The sequence below is a fragment of the Durio zibethinus genome, chromosome 14, assembly GCF_047325235.1.
Source record: "Durio zibethinus cultivar Kanyao isolate XHJ-2024 chromosome 14, ASM4732523v1, whole genome shotgun sequence".
In the NCBI taxonomy this organism is placed as follows: Eukaryota; Viridiplantae; Streptophyta; class Magnoliopsida; order Malvales; family Malvaceae; genus Durio; species Durio zibethinus.
In genome coordinates this window covers 8,190,847-8,213,387 of record NC_143175.1, presented here as the reverse complement: position 1 = coordinate 8,213,387, position 22,541 = coordinate 8,190,847, and the positions used below count along the sequence as shown (strand labels likewise).

At 29.5% G+C, this 22,541-nt stretch overlaps 1 protein-coding gene and 1 pseudogene across 1 annotated transcript; both read right to left on the bottom strand.

Annotated features, from left to right (window-relative positions):
• Nucleotides 1-3,581: 3,581 nt before the first annotated feature.
• On the bottom strand, nt 3,582-9,803 carry LOC111294329 (DNA/RNA helicase protein). Its single transcript, XM_022887596.2, has 3 exons — nt 8,174-9,803; nt 6,651-6,942; nt 3,582-4,813 (listed from the first exon to the last, which is right to left on the bottom strand). Exons 1-3 carry the CDS (start codon nt 9,671-9,673, stop codon nt 4,008-4,010), a joined length of 2,598 nt encoding a protein of 865 aa, XP_022743331.2. The 5' UTR covers nt 9,674-9,803; the 3' UTR covers nt 3,582-4,007.
• Nucleotides 9,804-16,665: 6,862 nt separating this feature from the next.
• Nucleotides 16,666-18,277, bottom strand: LOC111295301 (cocaine synthase pseudogene; annotated as a pseudogene).
• Between the last annotated feature and the right edge of the window lie 4,264 nt (nt 18,278-22,541).

Below are 22,541 nucleotides of genomic sequence, written 5' to 3'. Positions count from 1 at the left end.
AAAACTTTTTTAAAATAATTCTAATAATGAATATAACCCTAGCCTATCAACCCAATCTTTTCAATGTAGCAATTGGGGTTTAGGGTATTCAAAAATCCTTTTCTTCAGTTTTATAAAAATATTAATGAGAAAAAACTTAGAGATTGTAATCAAGTGCAACAAAGTTTTAATGATAAGCCAGTAAGAAAAATGATTCATTGCGCCTGTTCCAATCTAAATGAGAGAAATCCAATGTTTCTTAGTTAGGGTTTATTGATACATCGAACTCGAATCCTCTCTCATTTCCAATCAACTCTTACAAGTTTGTTTTTCCAAGATTTCGACTTGGTTTTCACAATTTCAATTTGAAATTTAAGAACAAATGAGAAACGAAGGATTTAAAAACAAAGAATTTGGGTTCAACAATTTTTCTTTCTATTTTTTGTTTTAGTTCTCTATCAATTTTAATTTTTTGTTAATGATATTAGAGAAATGTTAAGTATAAATAATATTTACAATAAATTGTTAATGCTAACATGGATCTATGTAGGCCACGTGGCTAATATTTTAATCCATGTCAGCACAAAAAATAATATAAACTGATGAAAATGCCTTATTAGCAGCCATGTCAACATTTAATGGATAAAATTTAAGACTATCAACGATTGGATTGAAATTAATAAATTACAATAGTACAAAAACTAATTTTCTTTGAATTATAGTGGAGGGACTAAATTCCCAAAATTTAAAGAGTAAAGAGATTATGGCACATTTTGATCTTTATATTATTATGATATAACTTGTAGAAAAATTTATGTCTAAATTTCAGCTCAAGCTTAAATATAATTTGATAAATAAGCCTAATTGAGTTGAACTCAAAGTGTTAGGTTTTTATCTCGAGTCGAACTCACTCAAGTGAAAAATATTTAACTTGATCAATATTGAGCCTTAAGTTTAGAGTAGAAAATGAGTTTAAGCTCAAGTTTTTCATTATATTAACTTAGCTTGGCTTGATTATACCTTTATTTGGCATGTTAGGGTATGTTTGGATGAAAGAATAAATGATACCCTTATTTGGTATATTAGGATGAAAGAACAAATGATTTAAGTGAATGAAAGCTTAAATTTATTATGTTAACTACAAAGTATATATACAAGTGTCATGTTGGTGATAAGTTATAGGAGTATTTTTTGGTAGGATGGTACTTTAAAATCTATATTCCTTGGTAGAAATAGTTTTAAACTTATTTCTTTAAAGAAGGCATTTAATGGCATGTAAACGTCATGTCAAAATTTTTAAATAATATTTAAAAAAAAAATAAAATTTTTTAAAGCCAAAACATTGTGTGATTCTTTACTAAATTATAATCTCTAATAAACCTAAATGCTATTTTCTATCATCAAAATTGTGGAACAGAGAGTTTTGGAAAGGCCATTTTTTAATGTAAGTGTTGTGCACTCAGAATCAACTAAACTTTCAGGTGCTTCATAAAATTTATCATCTCCTTCACTTGGGGACAAATATTATTCCTTTCAAAACTTTGATTTCCAACATCATCTAATAATGAATGTGCATCTGGCCTTTATGTAAAAGATCATGCCAAATAGCAAAGCAAAGAGGCAATATTGCAGCAAATCAAATCGTCAATTTTCAAATATATCAGTATTGTACCTGTTAGGGGTATTTTTGGGTCAATAGGGCAAATTGGTTTTTTTCTTTATTAGTGACTTTTGGATCAACTTAACAAATATAGTGTCACATCAGTTTAGCCATGTCACTATCCTACCTCACAGACCTCTTACTTTTTACCTATAAATAGAGCCATCTTGATATTATCTAACCAATCTAATCCAATTTTCTCTATTACTTTCTTACTTCTCTTTCTAACCTTTTTTGTCTGAGTTTTAACTTGAGCATCGGAGTGTAAACATAGAGAACACTCCTTACTTTTACTCCTAACCATTCTTTTTTTCTTACGATTTCAAGATCTTTACCCATAATTTGGAACTCAGCACAAACAGTACCTATGAACATATCATTCCTTTTGATTGAAAGGTCAACTTGATTGCTTATTGGTCGAAATTCAAATAATGTATATTTGTTAGTAAAAGCATCTTAATGCAACAACCTCTTATTCAACTCATCTTTTTTCCTAGAACCCAATTTTCCTAAACTACCATCGCCACAACTTGAACTTCTAAGCTTGCACAAATTACTAACTCCAAACACTGAAGCAGTTGCACTTTTCTCCCTCTAAAACTAAAAAAAAAAAAATTCTCCTATGATAAAAGACAAGAGTAAGTTCTTATTTGTTTTAACCTTAAAGAAAAGGCCAAGGAAGACACAAAGGAAAGCTTATCCTTGTTATTAGCTTTTTGGAGGTAGAAAAAAAAGGCTTAGCAGCTGAGGTTTGAGTTTTTTTTCTTTTATTAAAAGGGTTGAAGGATGGGTTTGCTCAAAACTGTGCCTTACATGTCCTTTTTAAGGCTTTTTAGTCACTAGGTTAGGACAATTTGATATTTTTTATTGTAAATTTTTTACAAATTTTTTTTATTGGTATAAAAGGTTTTTTTTTGTATTTTATTTTATAAAAATATATGAAATTGATGTGTCTTAGATTATCTTATGTGAGGAAATAAATTTAAACAACTCTTATTAAAAAATAAAGATTTTAAACAACTCTTAAAAAAAAAAAACCAAAAACCTTCTCAACGGAATATTGTTATCATAGATTACTTAGTTGAAAATAGACAAATGACTAGATTATTAATTTTTAGTACTCACAATTATACTTATTCATATTACTCATCACTAATAAATTAAACTAAACAAGTAAACAGTTTCAATGAAACACACGTCACTACTAAAAAGTAAAATAATATAAAAGAAATATTATTGTTGTAGATTACTTAATTGACCTAATGGTCTAATGATCTAATCATACTTCATTAATATTCGTTTCCTTTGATATTTTTTATGGAGTAGCTATTATTACTTCTAATAAGTGTTTTTTTTTTTTAATATTACTTCTAATAAGTGTTTGTCATTGGTACATGAAGCTAAATCTTCATTTTGTTGAAGATAGAGTTTTTTTCTTTAATGAGGTCAATTTTTCATTGTTGGTTAAAGATTTTTCAATCATAATTAAAAAAATAATAGTAAAAAATTGAAAAGATAATTTAAAGTTATTAAATTTTAATAAATTTATGTCATATTTGTTATTTTTAATTACATTAATAATTTTGAAAAGTAAAATTATTTTTAATTTAATTTTAAATAATTTCGAATAAATATTTCAAACGAATTCAAATTATTTTGAATTCAAATTAATTTAATTTAAATTATTTGAGATTCAAATCAATTTAAATTTAAATCAAGTCAAGATCATATCAATGTGGATTAAAATCAATGTGTAATAAATTGTACAAATTTAAATTATTGATTTTCTATCAAATTAGATAAGATCGAATTTGAATTCAATCAAGTTCATCAAATTTTTCGAGTTTGAGTCAGCTTTACCTCCTCAAATGAAAATTATATTCAAGCTTAATTTTATTTATTTTTAGAATAATTTTTTAAAGATGAAAAATTGAAACCAATCTTTTATAAGAAGATATGTATATTAAATCTTCTCAACTAAACACAAAGGCATTTTGCCAGCATCCAAGTTTAAGCCCCAACTAATACTCGAAGATTTTCGAGGGAGAAAAATTCATAGTTGCTCCCAGAGATTGGTGGAAGAAAAACCATATCGTTTTCCTTCTTTTAAAGGTCTAGCTAGCAGAAACCTAGTTGATCTCTACTCCAAATGATTCCACACACACACACACACACACACACACACACACACACACATATATATATACATAACTTGCAAGGAAGTCCTGAAAATCCTAACATACAACGCAGTGGCTGCACTTTTGCACGTATGACAAAAACAGCTAAAGGGCTGCAAGGGGAGGGGCATAGGGCACAAAATTATGATCTAAATATCCAAGTTTAGAACATTTAACATGATGCTGAAAACTCACAGAGACATGAGAGTGCGGAGATCGTCTATTGTGACTTCTTTCCGATTCTTTGTGCCCTTCCTTCCGAAAGCTTCCATTGCTAGTTTCTTCTTCCTCTCCTGCAACTCCAACACCCTCTCTTCAATGCTGTTTCGAGCAATCAGCCTCACAATCTTTACATCCTCCTTCTGCCCGATCCGGTGAACCCTATCCATAGCCTGTTCCTCAACAGCTGGATTCCACCATGGCTCCAACAAGTAAACTCTAGAAGCAGCTGTAAGGTTGATACCTGCACCTGAAGCCTTGAGACTTGCAAGTAAAACTGTTGGCCCATCTGGTCCTGGAACTTGAAACTCTTCAATTACTTGAGCTCTCCTTTTGGCATTCATTGATCCATCTAACCGCACGATCTTAAAACCAGCAGCTGTCAGAGGCTTTTCAAGTAGTAGCAACATAGTTCGGAACTGAGAGAAAACAACTGACTTTGTAGCAGGGTTTTGATCTCTGGACTCCTGAAGGAGGGTTAATAGAGCAGACACTTTTGAAGATGCGGTGTTCCTTGATGATATTTGAGTGTGGTCAGCATCAGAAGATTCTGGAGGGGCTGAAAAGAGATCGGACTGAGATAAGGGATGACGACACAGAGGGCAGAAGGGTTTTGTACGATGTAGGGTTTTAAGGATGCAGGACCGGCAAAAGATGTGGGCACAACATGTAATTACTACATCGATTGGAGGAGAGATACAAATAGGACAGTCGAAATCCTCACCATCTTGTAGCATCGCAACCATCTTTTTTAGCAACTCTGGGTTGTTGGATACATCTGTTTGGAATTGATTTACATGTTATAAGTGCACTGTAACAACAATCATTAACATGCATGATTAATAGTTTCAAGTTTTTCTGTGATGCAGAAACATTTTAAAAAAAACAGCCTAGAGAAGATGAAAACAGCGAGCAATTTGAAAGAATGAAACAGCAGTATTCATTTCAAGAGTGATACTACCACACCCCAAAGCAGATGTATGTTGAAAACAGATATTATTAGTAAAATATCATAAGTTCAAATAATTTAGAGGCTGACCTCATACATTGCAAAAGTCAAGCAAACCCATTGGATTCTAAATCATAAAGTTTCAAAATTTAGCATGCTGGTTCAAAAATGTTGATAAAAAATATGAAAACATTGTTGTTTAATCACTTTTCAGAGCAATTCTATAATTTGGAGTACGATTGTTTCCCAAACTTCATCTATTGAAGCAGGAAAGGAGCTATACCACAAAAATACAGCAGAATGCATACGTTCGTTGGAATCCCTGGCAAGTGCAGAAAGGGGTGAAATTCTAAACACTAATAGCTCTCTGTTGCCATGAATGTATAATGTTTTAAAATTTCATTGCCCTTTATTTTCTTAAACTGAAGCCGTGTTTTTTTTTTAACATATGTTAAAGAAAGTTTTCCTGAGTGGCAATATCTTTACACAATTCTTCACCAGAAAATTATCCAGGAAATAAAGTTGCCAACATCAAGATCACCATTATTCTTGGACCAGTCCTGACAAGCTAATGATCCTTACTAACCACTCTAAATGAGTCCACAAATTATATCCTCTCAAACTTTGATAATCCCAGATATTAGACAAAAAGGAATTGAGCTGACATATGAGAGAAGATACCACAGACATCTTTCAACCATCTGACTTACTCTCACATTCCATCTTAGCTGCCTGAGGATTTCCTTTATCACAAACCTAGATCCTAATGTACTTAGCATCATAAATTTTGCTTTACAAGATAACTTAAGAAATCTACTGAAGCATCATATACTACTCTATGTATGTGTCTCACCACACAAAAATGCATGCATTAAAAACTTATTTTCTAGAGACGTTTTTGAAGTCCATAAGTGCTCCCATTAGTTCTCAGAAGTCTGAAAGATTTCCTCCAATTAGCACATATATATTTCACTGTCCTAATCTATACCTTCAACTTCCTTCTAAGCGTCTTCCCATGCAGAAATTTACAATAACAAATAAACGGATTCAAGCATTTTCTGTGAAATTGCTTGATGACTATTAATCAAAACATTCCCCGACCACAGGTGTACTTCTGAACGCCAGTAACCTTAACAAAATATTAAATTACAAGACAAATCCTTCTTTTCTTTTTATTTATATATTTATTTATTTATTTTCCTTAATAGTTACACATAAAAGCGTAGCATGTCTTTCAGGAGTTGCGATAGTCCAGAAAACCATATATAAATTCTGCATGTAGGAATCATAAATTCCTTAGAACCAACAAAGGATTTCACCATATAGAATTCATAAATTCCTCGGCCTTGATCATAGCCTAAATATCCACATGTTTGTCAATCAAAACAATCCTTGCAAAAGCAATATGCTGTCATCGCCCTTTCAAATAATCCTCTTAACATAGAACTTTCTTTTCTATCTTTAGGGAAAAGCAAAACCTTAACTAACATATGATCTAGAAAAGCTGTCAGAATTTAAAAGAATAAATGTGTACTCCAAACCTCCAGTCTTTGTTAGAGCAAGCAACCAAACTTAATCTCCAAAACATAAAAATCTTGTAAACTATTATAGGATTAATTTTAATGGAACCTAAAGAAATGATAAGGAAAGTGTATAGAATAAATACCTTCAATATTGCTAGATGGGAACAAGGCTTTGAGATCTGGAGGTAACAGGGCCACACTAGTACAAATCTGCCGAAGTCGTAAAAGTATGCCAAGCACAGTTGAATAGTTGCGCATTAGATTGCCATCATTAATGAACTCTTGGATAACACTTTTGGCCTTTCCTTCAATCTGATCATAAAGTTCACGTTCTTCAATAGAAAGCTCAACATAACATGTTTGTAATGTTTTTGGTGGCAATCCAAGTAAGTCATTGCCCTTTGTTCTCCGCAAGGAAATGCTTGCCATCAAAACCTGAAAGAATTTTAATTTGTAAGAAAATTAATATGTATAACAAAGAATGAAACCAAAAGGAGTCTAACCTATATAGAGGTCTAAGTGAGCTACTTGTGCTCAACTTGCCAACTATCATGTTCAAATTAAAGAATATCAAGTATTATTCAAGTTTGAGTAACTCAAGTGACAGTTTTAGTCTTCATAAACAACTCAAGTACCTCACAAATCTAGTTAATTTCTTAAAATGTTTTACAAACTATACACATATAATAAAAATATCAAATAACAATATATGTTTCCAGCTCTGTTTTATCTTAATTATGTATGGTAATTGAGTTGAATCCATTTCAGAGGTGCCCAGTATCTCTCAGGTAAGTTTCCAACATTCACTTAATTTGTTGAGTTAACCCAACTTGACTTGATTACACCACCAATGCTATTAAAAAGAAGTTATATATTTATAAGTAAGCAGTTTAAAAAAAATTAAGAAATTAAATTTTATGAAACATGTCAAGATCAAGCTTAGGGGGATTCCCTTTTGATCAATCACATACTCCTGCTTGGCTTAAGAATTTAGTCAAATGCCCTCAACATATATTTACTATTTCACAAGCAATGGTCTTATTTTTATTGAAACATTTTCATATTGGAAATAGTTTATTTTTGAGATACAAAAACTGTCATCGGGTTTAGAACACTTGCTGCTTGAATAAATAATACAAAGTTATTCAAGAACCAAATGGTTCTTGCAATAACAAAGCTTATTACAGAGTCCACACTACATTATGATCTTCCATTTTCTACATCTACATGGCTACCTAACATAGTTTAGTGTTTCTTTTTTCAACAGAGATTCTTTCTATGATCCTAAAGTGTGACTCACCATCTAGAGAAAGAAAAAAAAAAAGCAAAGCAAAGAAAAATTCATTTCTCAAACACTAAGAATTTACTTATGTCAAAGTGACAAAACTAGGAAACATATGAAAACCTCAAACGGTCCCCTCAAACAAGCAATATCTAGGATATGAAATTAATGAAATAAATTGCTTTAAAAAGAGCAAACAAATTCATGTTTGGCCAGGCATGATAACCATGTCAACAAACAAAATAACTGGACATAATGAAAAAAAAAAAAAAGTAATGGGGTGGAATCCCGTTTAAAACCAGGCAGTTGTACTCAATCCATTCTTCAAGGTCGTGGTGAGAATATCAATTATATAAGAAGAAGAATTACTAGAAATATGGTCACCTGAAGACGAGAAAACCCGTTCTTTTTACCCTGAGCAAGGGGTCGTTGAACCAAACTTCTCCAATAGCTCTTGATAGAAAATGGTTCAAACCGCAAAAATGCCATCAAAGAAAACAAGTCAAGTGAGCCATTCTGGATGGGTGTTCCTGTAACAACCCATCTACATGTGGCCTTCAAATTAGTGACAGCTATACTCTGTTGAGCATTTGCATTCTTAATCACATGTGCCTCATCTAAGATGACTCGCCACCACTCCATCTTCTTCACAGGAGAGTCTAACCAAGATTCTTCAGTAGCCAGAGTGCTATAAGTTGTCAACACAATATCATACTTCTTAAGCTCCTCAACTTCTCTAGTTCTCTCTCCATAATACATATACACCTTCAATTTTCCCGGATTAGTGTGCTCTTCTAGCTGTGTTATCCATGATGAAAACACAGAGGGAGGACACACAACTAATGTCGTTCTTTGGCCCAAAAAACTAACACAGTCATCAGCTACACTCACAGATTTCCCCTTTGCTTTCCTGCCAAATTCAGTATCCTCAATCTTCCGCTTTTTTCGTGTTCCAGTACCCTTCCTACTAACTCTACCCCTCTTTCCCTTCTTAACATCCTCCTCAACAATCTCATCTATGCCAGCATCACCAGAATTTGGAACAAAACTAAAAAATTTATCAAAAGCAATCAAAGAAAGCAAAGTTAGAGTCTTACCTAATCCCATATCATCAGCAAAAATCCCTCCGCGCAAGGGCTCAGGACGTTTATCAGTCTGATAATTTGTCAGTACATTCACAAATTCTCCACCTTTCTCCTCCCAAAAGGGAGGCAGCTCATCCGAATTCTCCCTATGAAGTAACCATCCTAAACCCTCCTTCTGATGCAACAAAAGCTGGGATATAATAACCTCATTCGGAGGCTCCACAGGTCCCATTGCTGCCTTCTTGCTAACATTCTTCCCAACCAACTTGAAAACCTTGTCTACACTCTCCCCTCCAGCCTTGTTTCCCTTCACCACAGCAGCCTCGGACAACGTGAAAGACACGTCAGATTGGGAAATTAACTCCAACCCACCTCGCGAAATCGCGGATTTAACAGAATTGAAGGCTTCTAATCTTGCGAAAATGTGAATTTGACAAGGGATTCTAAACCTATTACTAGCACTACGAGAATTAGGCACAATACCTTCGACGATAATCAAGTTAGAGTCTATCAAAGGCGACAGAACGGCGGCTACGGAACGCTCGATATGGCCGACTTGAAGGGTTCTAGTGTTGAGAACTTTGATAGCGTTTGGGTCGTAAGGGTTGAAAGGTTCTCGCACAAGACCCACCATTTCTCGACCACTGATTTTGCCTCTGTAATGCTGAAGGCCTACAATGTTGGAGATGACAAAGCCAAGCAAGTAAGTGTCGGGGGAAGACTGGGAAGAGGGTTCCTGATCCTCTGAGCATTCATCTAAATACAAGGAAAGCGAAATTGGGTCTGCAGATTCGTCCATTAGGTTGGGGGCTTTAGCTTTGGGTTTAAGAGAGACAGGAAGAGAAGTGTTTTGAATGGCAATGGAAAGGCGAGGTTTCCACACTCCAAGTTTCCAACACGTCGTTTATTCTTAATCCCACTCTGTTATCATTCTGGAAGCACCACCGTCGCTCTTCTTTTTATTTAATCCCTTTATTACTTTACTATTTTTTTGGCCAATTTATTACTTTATTACAATTTCCCACAATAAAATTTTGTGGTGATTAATGCTTCATTTGGCTTCAATTAAAGCATCAGTGATATGATACAACTAAATTGATGGATTATCCGGAAAACAAAATTTAGAGTGTTTCAAACTTTTTCATTGCATTATAGCCTTAAAAATTGATTGGGTCCTTAAGGTTCAGTGAAAATAATCCACTCTCTCTGCGACATTCTTTCCTCTATTACCCTTTTATATATATATATATATATATATATATATATATATATATATACATTTTGGACTATAATGTTTTTGAACTATAATGTGTGAACGAAAATGTCTCCGTCATTTATAGCCTTTATTCCTTGTCTTTTCTATTGTTTATTTGTTTTTCTCTCTTTTTTTATTTAAAAATTTTCATATAAGTTCATTATAATTATTTAATAAACCATTTATATAATTATTTAATTAATTAATAGCTAAAAACCATAAATAAATAATCAATTTTATAATCAAATAAATTATTAGTAAACGAACAAAAAGAAGCATCTTTATAATTAAGTAATTAATTAAAATAGATAATTATACAAATAATAAATTAAATAAATATTGGTTATTTTTATTTTTAGATTTGTAAATATATCATCATTTTAAAAAATATTGATTCCTTGGAAATAAAATAATCATATAAACAAAAATAAAGAGCTAAGAAATAATAAACATATAATCAATTTATTTATTAAATAAAAAATTACAAAATGAAAATGCTATATAAATTTGCTTAAGAAATATTAATTAATTAATTATTTAAAGTGATAAATAAATTTATATAATATAATTACATAGCAAATAAATAATGTCTTTAATTGTACATTTTAGATTAATGTCTTTAATTTTAAAACATTATTATTAATTTGTAATAAATTTATAAAAATATACTAAAATTTTATTATATATAAATTTTAATATAATGTTTTTAATTATCATTTTATTTTTCACTATAATTAACCTCACTATTGTTGTCACATTTGTATCCAAATACATATTTTATTATTAATTTTAATATCATTACTATAACAATTAATCTCATGTTCATATTCATGGTTATTTTCAATCTTATTGAAGTCAATTTTACATTCCATTCGAATAGATCTTAAATAATTAATCCATCAAACCAAAAAATAATTAAAAAATTTTATCAAAAATTATTTAGTTTAGAGAATATGTAATAACATTTTTTAAGTTTCTGATCTAAAAAAAAAATTATGTGCGTGAGAAAAAAATAAAAGATGATTTTTTTAATTAAAAAGAAAAAAGAAATAATATTTTAACATTCAAATAAAAAAATAAGAAAAAAAAGTATGGTGGGTAAAATTCTTTAAATAATTACTTTTTTTTCTTCAAATTGTGTGTCAAATATCTTAGAGAAACTTTTTATTTATAGTGTTATGTGAGGGAGTTCGAAAATAACTTAATTTTTTTTATGTTATCTCTAAATTAATTATTTTTAATTTAATTAAAGATAAAAAAAATGATACATAAGTATAATTTAATTAGATGATCCATGAATTCTTAAAACTTAATTGGTTGAAATTTGAATTTATTTTAAATTATTTTAATTTATCTAAAGATAAAAATGATGACTCATTGGAAAATTATGATTGGTTAGATTATGAGTTTTTGAAAGTTGATTGGCCAAATTATATGTATTATTATGATTGTTAAAGTAGTGTTATTCCACTTTTATTAAATATTTAATTTTTTATAATCTTAGATTTAAGTTACCAATCTCCACCTATTTTGACTAGTTTTAGATTGGATGTTTAACATGATATCAAAGCCAAAAAAATTTTTTATTACCTTTTTCAAAATTGTCACGTGATAAACCTATTCCATCTTCACCTACATGTGATGAAAGCTTATTAAAATAGTATTTTCTCACATATAATAAATATTTAATTTTTTGTAATATTATATTCAAGTTGGTCCATTCACTTATTGTCAATTGATTTTAGAATGGATGCTTAATATGATATTAAAGCTCAGATTTTGTTTTATTGTTCTTACCTCATTTTCAAGTTTATCATGTGATAAGCTTTGTTTTATCTTTATTTACATATGATAGAGGCTTGTTAAAGTAGTGTTACCTTACATCTATTAAGTATTATGTTCTTTGTGGTCTTATATTTAAGTTAGGCCTTTTTATCTATTGTCAATTGGTTAGGTTGACAAAGTATCCAAGTCAAAATTTCATTTTTATTGCTTTTTTCAAATTTATCATGTGGTAAATTTTTTTTATTTTGATTTATACGTGATAGGGCCTATTAAATTAGTGTTATTTCACATCTATTAAATATTGAGTTTATTGTGGTCTTATGTTCAAGTTGGACCTCTCCATCTATACTAATTTATTTTAGATTAGATCTCTTCATCTATATTAATTAATTTTAGATTAGATACTTAACACTCTTTTCAAGCAAGGAGTGTAGCATTTAAGCTTTTAGGAGATGATAGGAGATGAAATACCACACTTACACAAGCTTTACAATGGGCTACAAATAAAAAACTTAGACATTTTTTTTTAACAATATTAATGTTTTGTGAAGTTTGGAATTCATTATCATTCTAGGAAAACAATTAAAAATTATTATAAAAAAACATAAAGCATAGACTAAAGCAACCATTTAGATTGAGTCAATATCAATTTTGGATGATCATTTGAAAAATTATGTTCTAGTGGCTTTGGAGCAACTATTCACTATTTAGTAAAAATTAGTTTTCTGTCAAAACACAAATTGTCAATACCAACAATATTGAGGTTGCATTTGATTTCTGATAGAATTTTGCATGAAAGATTAAATTACAATTTGCCGCTACTTCAACAGCAACATTTGGAGATGTCATTTAATTTGAACAGGGACCAAATGTAGATTTATCATCTTATTAATTAGGAATCAATTGATAATCAATCTCTACTAGAGGATATTCTATTTTTCACTATATTACTTAGAGACAATTACTAAATTTGCTAAATTTTTACATTTATACTTGAAATCAAATAGAAAAAGTAATGGTAGAAAAATGAAAATTTGACTATAAAGCATGAAAAAGTGTTAATCGCCAGATGCGATTGTCGATCAATAGGGTTTGTTTTGAATTTTAGGATCACAAAGTGAAACAACAATAAAATATGATTGTCTATCAGTAGAAGATGGCCCTTTTGGTGGATGATATATCAAAAATTAGAGTGGCAAGGGGTGATTTGAAGTTTGAAGCACTTTGGTAGTGACAAGATGCGACTAGTTGTTTGGAAAGCTAGAAATGACTAAGCATAGACTTGAGGATGAAAAGAACTTCCAAGCACTTGAAGTAAAGTAGGGTAAATTGTGTGAAAATAAGAAAATGGGAGAGGGTATTTATAGCCAAAGTGTGATGAAAGAACTAAGTTTGCTATAAAAGTCAGATTTCATCAGATGAAAGTGAGAGTTTTAGAAGAAATTTTCTCCAAGAAATTACTAAAGTAAAATCATGTGATTTTTGAAATAACACCATGTAAGTGCTAATCAGTACTCACGAGTGCCAATCAGCACTAGAAAAAGTCTTAAATTCATCAAAGATTGAAAGTCAGGCCAAAGTCATCTTTATATCAAATTTTGGTCATCGCTGATTGAAACTAAGGTGTGTCAATCAGCTTTATGGTTGATATTAGGCTTGGGAAGTAAAAAATTGCATCTAGATCCATGATTTTTGAAAAAAAAAAAAAAATCTGATTGTCAACCAACACTTCAGTGTGTCATAAACATTCCAGTTTCCATATCTGCAAAGTGAACTTTGAACAACTATTACTTTCTTGTCTGATATCAGATTGAGTGATTTTCGTGTAACTAGAAGCTTAGAAAGTCTACTTTCAAATAAAATTGTTTTCACTCAAATATTCAAAAGTATTTTCCAAAATATACTAAAAATATTAAAAAATATGTTAGATTTCAAAACATGCTTTGTAATTCATCGATGGTATAAGCAATTTTCTATGATTTATAAGCAAACCTTTTTATTTTTTTTAAAAAAGTTCATCTATTCCATTAATTTAATAAAAAATAATTAATACTTACAAAAATGCATTAAAATTGTCTCTAAGTCTTTGGACTAAAGGTGGTCATAGATTAGGTCGGATCGAATTTAAGTCAAGCTCATATTTGGTATTAATAACTTATATGTTTACTAATGTCCAGCTTGACCTGATATTTAAAACTTCAAAAATTTTTCAAACCTGACCCAAATTGAAAAAATAAATCTCAAGTTCCCTTATTAAATGTAAATTATATAATAAAAAGTTTTAAAAATTCTTTTAAAAAATATAAAAATAAAAATTTACATATATATACTTATATAATTATAATATTTTAATTATATATAGTTTATTTGGGTCGGACCAGGTCAGCTTTAGGCTTTAATCCTTTGTCTAAAATCCAATTTGAAATATAAATGGATCTAAAAATTATGTTAAAATTTGTTTAATGGGTTTTAATTTTTTGTCTAAGTCTTCTTAAAACTTATATGAACCTTTAGGTTTGAGTGGATAACTTGATCCTTAAACACGTTTACTTTAGACTAATGGTTAAGATGTTTGATGAAGATATAGGGTTTGGTACCAAACCCTCATTTCCCCAATGTATCTTGTAATAAAAAAAAATGCATTAAAATTAATATGATAATTTTTCATATTTTTTATTTAAATTAATTTTTAGAAAATAAAATATTTAATATTTTTATTTTTATATAAAAATCTAAAACACTTAATTATTAATGAATCTATTTATTGTTCAACATTCAATTATATATATATATATAATATTGAAAAGTCGTAAGATATTATCATATTGATTTTCAAAATCTCATGCTCTATAATACAAATATTAAATGTTGAATATTTGATAAATATTTATTTAATATATTGGTGTCTTCATAAATTATATAGAGAGGAAAAGTCATAAGACATTATCACATTGATTTTAATATTTTTATATGAATTTCATTTGAAAAAACTTTTCATATTCTACTAAAACCACTTAACTCAAATAGTAGAAAAAAATACAAGTTGTAAGATTTTGAAAAAGAAAACAATTAATTAAATCACTTTTATTTGGAATTTGTATATGAGATTTTACATAAATATAATATGGCTTTTTTTTCATTGTAGTTAGGTCTTGCATTTCTAAATAGGCAATAATTGAAAATGAAATGTTTTTTATTATTTGTAATATTTAAATTGTTAATTATTTATGTTTTTGCAACCCTTACACAAAATTTATGGTTATTTTCCCATTTTGTCCTTCGTTGAAGAGAGTCTCAAATGTTATTAGAAGATGTTGATTCTGAACAATGATGGAGGAAGAGAGATTAAGATTTGGTGAAGAAAGAAAGTGTTATGGTTTTTGGCTTTATATTTTTTTTTATAAGCCCAATCTTAGTTGAATCATTTTTTATATTATCTTAATTAATTATCTAAAGATAAATCTTTAAAAAAAAAAGGAATTGGAATAAATTTTATTTGAAAGACTTTTCATATTTTCCTAACATACTTTCTCAACTAAAATCGTAAGGAAACGAAAAGTCAAATTACGCTATTATTTGAAATTGAATTTTTTTTCATATTTTATTGATTAATGGTTTCAAAATAAATCTTTGGAAAGAAAGAGAATATAAATAAATTTTTTTAAATAATAAAATATGTTTAATTTTTTTCGGTTTTTGTAAAATCAATTATTTATAATTTTTGAAACTTTTATACACATTTTATAGTTATTTATAGATTTAGATGTGATTTTTTTTATTTCACTCATTTGATCTCTATCATTATTTTGTAAGAATCTCTATCATATGTTCACTGCACTGATATTTCATTTTGAGTTTCTTGAATGTTTCATGGTGATGCAATAGCTATATACAAGGTTCATTTTTCTTTCCTTTTTTCTTTTTTTTTTTTGGTATCATTGTCATTGTCATTTTATTGGTTTCCTTTGTATGTTTTTTTTCTTCAAGTTTTGCTAATTAATTTTATATATTAATTTTATTCCAATGAATAGATTTTTTAAAAAATAAACATTAGTTGGACTTAAAATGCTTTTAAATAAAATTATTTTAGTATCATTAAGAAAGAAAAAAATGGAAAAAATATTTTTTAAAAATTTCTATTTTTGTTTAAAATTGTTATTTAAAATTTCCTTTTTATTAAAAAATTTTTAGATTGTTGGTTTTATGTTATTTAAGCATTAAAATTAAAAATTTTGAGGGAAAAACAGAACAAATTAAAAAATTAAAAGAATCAATTTTTTTAATTTTTAAAAGTAAAAAATAATTTAAAATCTCTCCAATATAATTTTTCAATAGACAATTTTTTATAATTTTTTTCAAAATCTAAAAATTATTTTCTAAAATTTAACAATTCTTTTTTTTTTTTTTTTAACAAAAGATACAATTTAAAACTTTTAACGAATAAGATTAGGTTAGGCCGTGGTGGCCAAGAAAGATGCGATTAGGCCGTATGTCTATCTTAATCAACCGCTCTCAAAGGTGATGTAACAATATTTTGGTCAAATGATACGTTATAATTTTCCCATTAACACGTTATCGGATTTTCTCAATGGTATTCGATGTTGAAGCATACAGGTAAACAGAATAAAAATTGAAAATATGAAGTTCTATATATTTTTTAATACATCTATCACATTAATAATTTTTTTTATTTTATTAGAATAGCTAGATGGAGCCAACATTGACATGATATTTTGATAAAGTTTTGAATTTTGAATTATGATAATTAAAATTTAAAATTTGATAACCTCGTATATTAAAAAAAAAACTAAATAAAACATTATCTCAAAATAAAATTGTCAAAAACCAAACACATATTGGTACCATTATTCATTTTTGTTTTTGGTAGACTGATGCCATAAGGAATGCTACAATAAGCAACCATATATCCATGGTTGTGGAGATGGATCAATCACATTCGGCTGTAATTAGTAAAAGCACTAGGATTTAAGGAAGCGACTGCATGTAACTCTTGGTTACGCTCAAAAAAGGCCATTTCTACGTCGTCCAAGGTCACCCATGCTTCTAAGGAGCCTCCCTGTTTAGAATCTAGCAACACAATCGAGTTCTGGAACTTACTTGGACTAGCCACCCATACCGGCTTTCCCCACCCAAAGTCCATTTCATAAAATGGATAGCCGCACAAGTTTGTACAAGTATAGGTGTTCATGTCTGCTAACTTTCCATTCAGGAGCTGCGCAATCTTTTTACGAGACTCTCCAACATCTGCATAACCTTTTTTACTTTTAATTCTTTTCACCTTTTCGTTGCAAACGTTGGTAAACTCATTCTTCATCTTAGAAACCAGTTGATGGAGTTCCACATCACTCTCTTGGAACATCACTGCATATTTCCAGATAAGATTTCCTACTGTATTTCCAGGTAAAGGCGGAACTATTCTTTTACGTAAGTTTACAACGTTGAGCAAAGCAGACTGCATAGATCGAGAGGATCCATATTTTGATTGTGAAGCAGCAGCTGCGCATTTAAGTATGACTGCCAAAACGATTTCTACGTTTCTGACGCGGTGCTGCTGCTGCCCCATGGCGGCAGCAACTTTGACTTTGAGATTTGCTATTTGCGGTTCGTGGAACACAAACCTCTTCGTCGTGCAGTTTCGAATTGTGGGCGGAGGAATGGATGTGATTAGTGCATCTAAAGGCGGTAAAAAAGACGCCCCAACCAGTTTTGGCACGACTACTCTGCTATATTCACGGCTGCTGATGGCGGTCCAGCTCCGAATGAAGGTACAAAAAGATGACGCATCACCGAATTTTTGTGAGACGCAGACTGCAACAGCCGTTCCTCCACATGTAAAGCTAGTGAGTTGAACAAGCAAGATACAGGCCAAGGTTGATCGGATCGTGTTGGGGTCAGTTGATGGAATCAATTCCTTAAGCAAATCAGGGTCAGGACGGGTAAGAAAATCCGTGAGGTGGCACCCAGATGTAGCTTCAATAAAACAAGCCCCCTGATCATTGCAGTCAATGGTTACCGCATCCTTGAGCTGACCAGCAAGTGGGTAGAAATGAAGTAGGATTTTAGACAAGGAGTTTTTGAGGGACTGAGATTTTTGTGACATACTACACATATTAGTAGCATTTGTAGTACTGGTATTGTCTGAGGGATAGAAGAATACGACAGAGCAGTAATGAATTCCAAGAATATCTTGATCTAAAAGAGAAAGATTGAAGGTTCTTAGATGATGAGGGGTTGGAATGGAAGGTTTGATGGTTTTTCTTGAGAGAATTTCAACCTTCATTTTCTCCAACTCTTTCCCTTAAACTTACTAATTTTGCTTTAACTTGGCCTGACACTTTTTGCCATTTTATACACAAATATATATGTATAATTCTCAAACATTGATGCAGCCATTTACGACCCACGAAATCATTTTCTTTCTTTCCTTTTTTTTTAATATTTCACCTCTATGAATCGATCCATTAAGACCAGTTTCCCAGGTCTTTATTTTCTTTTAAATACTATTCTAATTTTCTAATGAAATATGTTCCAAGCAGCCACGAAACTGACTTGATCTTTGTACAGAGACTGGAGCTGCTGGATATAAATTACACAAAGAAATAATTTAATTTGATCAGATTATTTAATTATTGGTTTGTTGCAGTAGCAGTAGCCACTGCAGGCAGGCTACGTTGTCATTCAACGAAACGAAGTAAAACTATAACAAATCTGTTCAGATCCAGGCTGATGTATGCGTTTAAAGGTCAACCCGACACTATTTAATTTTTTAAGTAATAAGAGGAGAGGAAAGTATGATGAAGACTGGATCTCACAATCCCGGATCAAGTCTCCATTCAATGATAGTTTTCGACAATTGCGGTCAATTTCCTCTGCTTATCTTGACTTTTTTGTTATCCCCAACAAGGCAACGACCTTAACAACAAGAAGTGTAAAATTTATGTAATTTTACACATATATTTTTTATATAATTTATATTATATTAATTCAACTTTTGAATTCTATGTTTTTTTTTTTTAAATAAAAAAGTCATAATCTCAAAATAGGCAAACGGATAATAGATACTAAAATTTGAACACAAATTAATTAAATACAATTTTTTAAAAAATGATTTTATGAACTTATTAATTTAAGTTTTAGATTTTGAATTTTATACTTATATAAATCATGCATGTCAAATTTTAAGTTAATTAAAAGTATTTAATTATTTGTTTTATAATAATAAAATTTTCTTGGTAATATATATTAAAAAAGTATTATTCATCATCAAAATGATAAAAATATAATTGATTTGAAACTTTACATGCATAATAAATATGAGTATATGTTAAATCTAATTACGTTTTGTGAAAATATAAATTATACATGAAATTATAAAAAAAATGTAAAAAAAAATACTTATTTTATATTAGTGTAATTTGATCTTTCCATATATATATATATATATAATATTGATTTGTTCAAACTTTATTTTCATTTTATAAATATAAACTCGAAAACTAATCCATCTAGAGAATCTGACTATAAAAAACATCTAATGGAACATTTGGTTCATGAAATTTAAAATTTCTTATAGAAAAGTAATTTTAGAAAAATGATTCCCCAAAATCACTTTATTTACAGATTTTAAATAACAAAAAATTTCAATGTTTGGTTCAGCTAAAAAAATATAAATTTCGATACTTGATTCATGAAAATAAGAATATCAAATGAATTATTTTATTATATTACCTTTGATGATGCGTAAGTAACACATGGTATTTATAAAATCATATAAATAATCGATTTATTTAATATTTTTATAATATATTTATTTATTCAACATACAAGCTATTTAATTAAATTCATTTATATATGTAAATATATAAAAATACATATAAAAATATTACATGTAATTAAATTATATATATAACATATAATTATTATATTGTTTATTTCATGTCAATTTTAAAAAAGAGATTTACTTGACATTCAAAAACATGATGGTTAAAAGTACCAAAAGTCATCTAACTAGTAAAAAAACAATGATTGTTGGTCCAAACGTTATCCATATTAGCAATTAACGATAATTTTTATAATAAACTGTCATCTTATATTATCATAACTCTAAAATTAGATATTTTGTATTTTCAAAGCTATTTGTTTATTTTAGTTTCCCTGCAAAAAATCATTCTTTTCTCTCTTTATTTTCTCTTATGCTCGCTGACTAATCGTCGCACTCTACCTTTTCTCCTTTAATTGCCGTATGCTTTTACTTCATTTATCCTTCACCATCGTTGTTGCTGTCATTTTTTTCAGGTAACAACTAGCTTCTTGTTTTGGCTATTAAAATCAAAGTTATAAGACATTATTATCATAACGGTTTTGAGACCGTCAGACGTAAAAATGAGAGTTTAAAAATAAAAAAAAATAAATAAAAAGGAGAGTCGTCATCAATTTTTGTTAGGGTGTGATTGGTTACCCAAAAGTTTATCTTTTTAATAAAACTATAAAAATGAGTTTAAAGTTTATCAAAAAGATAAATTTCAGTCTGCGAAAAATCAAGTTGGGTTTGGGAGTCGATTACGCTTGGAGAAGGATTAGCACCCCCACAACGCCCATAAATTGGTACCATTTAATTATACCCTATTTTCGACGTTGGATAAAAATGGTTTAATTTAAAATTTAACATTAATTCCCTTCATTTAAAAATATTTTTGCTAAAATTTTTATTTAGGAATATTGAGAAAATCTTTAAGTTAAAGAATTATCTTAAAATTCTTCAACATCTAGGCAGAATTTAAAATAACTCTTTTCGCTTAAGATTTAACACAACAATCCTTAAAATGAAATAACACTCTTTACAGAAAATTGTTGGTGACTTTCCAACATCTAGGCAGAGTACCAAGAATTATTTCTTTTGGAATGTTATTTTTATTTTATTTTGTAATATCATATTTTATTATTTATTTATTTTTTTAAAAGTAGTACAAATAAAAATTAAAGACAGAATAGTACAAATAAATACTAATAATAACATGCTAATTTGTTTATGTCAATGAATGTTATGTAAAATAAAATGTAATTTAAAAGTTAAATTCTTAAGTATAATGAGACCACCCTAACTCTCCAACATCTAGGCAGAGCTTAGGTGCGACTGTTTATATTTAAGATCCCAATTTACTGTTATGTTTTTATTTCTTAATCTTATTATTAATGTAAATTAAGAAATTATGTGAAAAGACTTAACGAAGCAAAATTTCCTAAATACCTAATCATCTAGGCGGCATTCAGGAAGAAATTGCTTCAAATACAATTTTCACACGTATCCTTCGGATTTTTAGGACTTTGAATTTCAGGGATTTTGGATTTTGGAGAGTTTGGATTTAAGGGATTTTAAAAATTAAAAATTAGTATTTAAGGTTTAAGTAAAATGCGAACATCTCTAAAAATCTCCATCATCTAGACAGATTTTCGGAGCAGGTTCAAATTTTTATAATTTTTTAAAATTAATTAAAAAATTTTTATGTTTATTTTTTTATGAAAATTTATTAATAATAATTCTCCAACATCTAAGCGGAATTATTTCTTTAAAAAAATATTTTTATTCCCTCCAACATCTAGGTAGGAAAAATAATAAAAATTATTTTTTTGAGCATTTTAATATATTTTAATTATTATTTGTTTTCAATTTTATTATTATTAAAACAATTAAATATTTATCCTAATAAATTTAAACATTTATGCATAAAAAATACTTAAAATAACAAAAATAATATTATATAAAAAAATTGGAAAATTCAAAAAAAAAAATTTTTTTTACCTGAACCGGACAGGTCAACGACGATTCCGCTAGATGGTTCGATTTGGGAATGCTCTGGTTGGTTCAGCGGTTCATGTCGGTCCAGAGAGCGGTTCGGTTCGATCTGATCAAATCGATCCAGAGCCGTTAAGAAGTCGAGTTAGCGGGTCCGTTGCGCGGACCCCGAGTCGAGTTCGGGTCAATGCGCGGATCCTCCTTGGTTTAAACGACGTCGTTTTGGGCGTTTATTGAAACGACGTCGTTTTGGCTATTGATAGTTTATATAAAAGTTAAAAAAAAAAATTTTCTCATTCCTTTCACTCTTCAGAAAAAAAACTCCTTTTTTTCTCTCATTTTTTTTCTCTCTTCGGCCAGATGCAGATGGTTGGCCGGCCGTTCCGTCGTCACTGCAGCCGTCGTTCGTCGGTCACCGACTGCTGTTGACGGTGATCAAAAAATTTTCAAAAAATACCAAAACGTTCCCTTCGACCTCCTGAGTTCAGATCTAAGGTCTTTTTCACCAAAAAAACATCCCTACTTCCCTAGATCTGCTAGTGAAGTTTCGATCAGATCCCTTTTTCTTTTGTATTCTGGCTTTATTTTTTTTAACTGACTTTGATTTTTTTTTGTGCAGGGGCTCTTGGTGCTGGGTTCCTCCCTGCGGGGAGGACTGTTTGATTTTTTTGTGGTTTTTTTTTCTTTTTTTTGATAGAATCTCCCCCTTCTTCTTCTCTGTCTTTTTTGGCTTCGCTAGGAGCTCTATTTATAGAGCTCCAGCCATACGTGTTTGGAAGGAAGGAAATGGGGCTCGATCACGGTATGTAAACA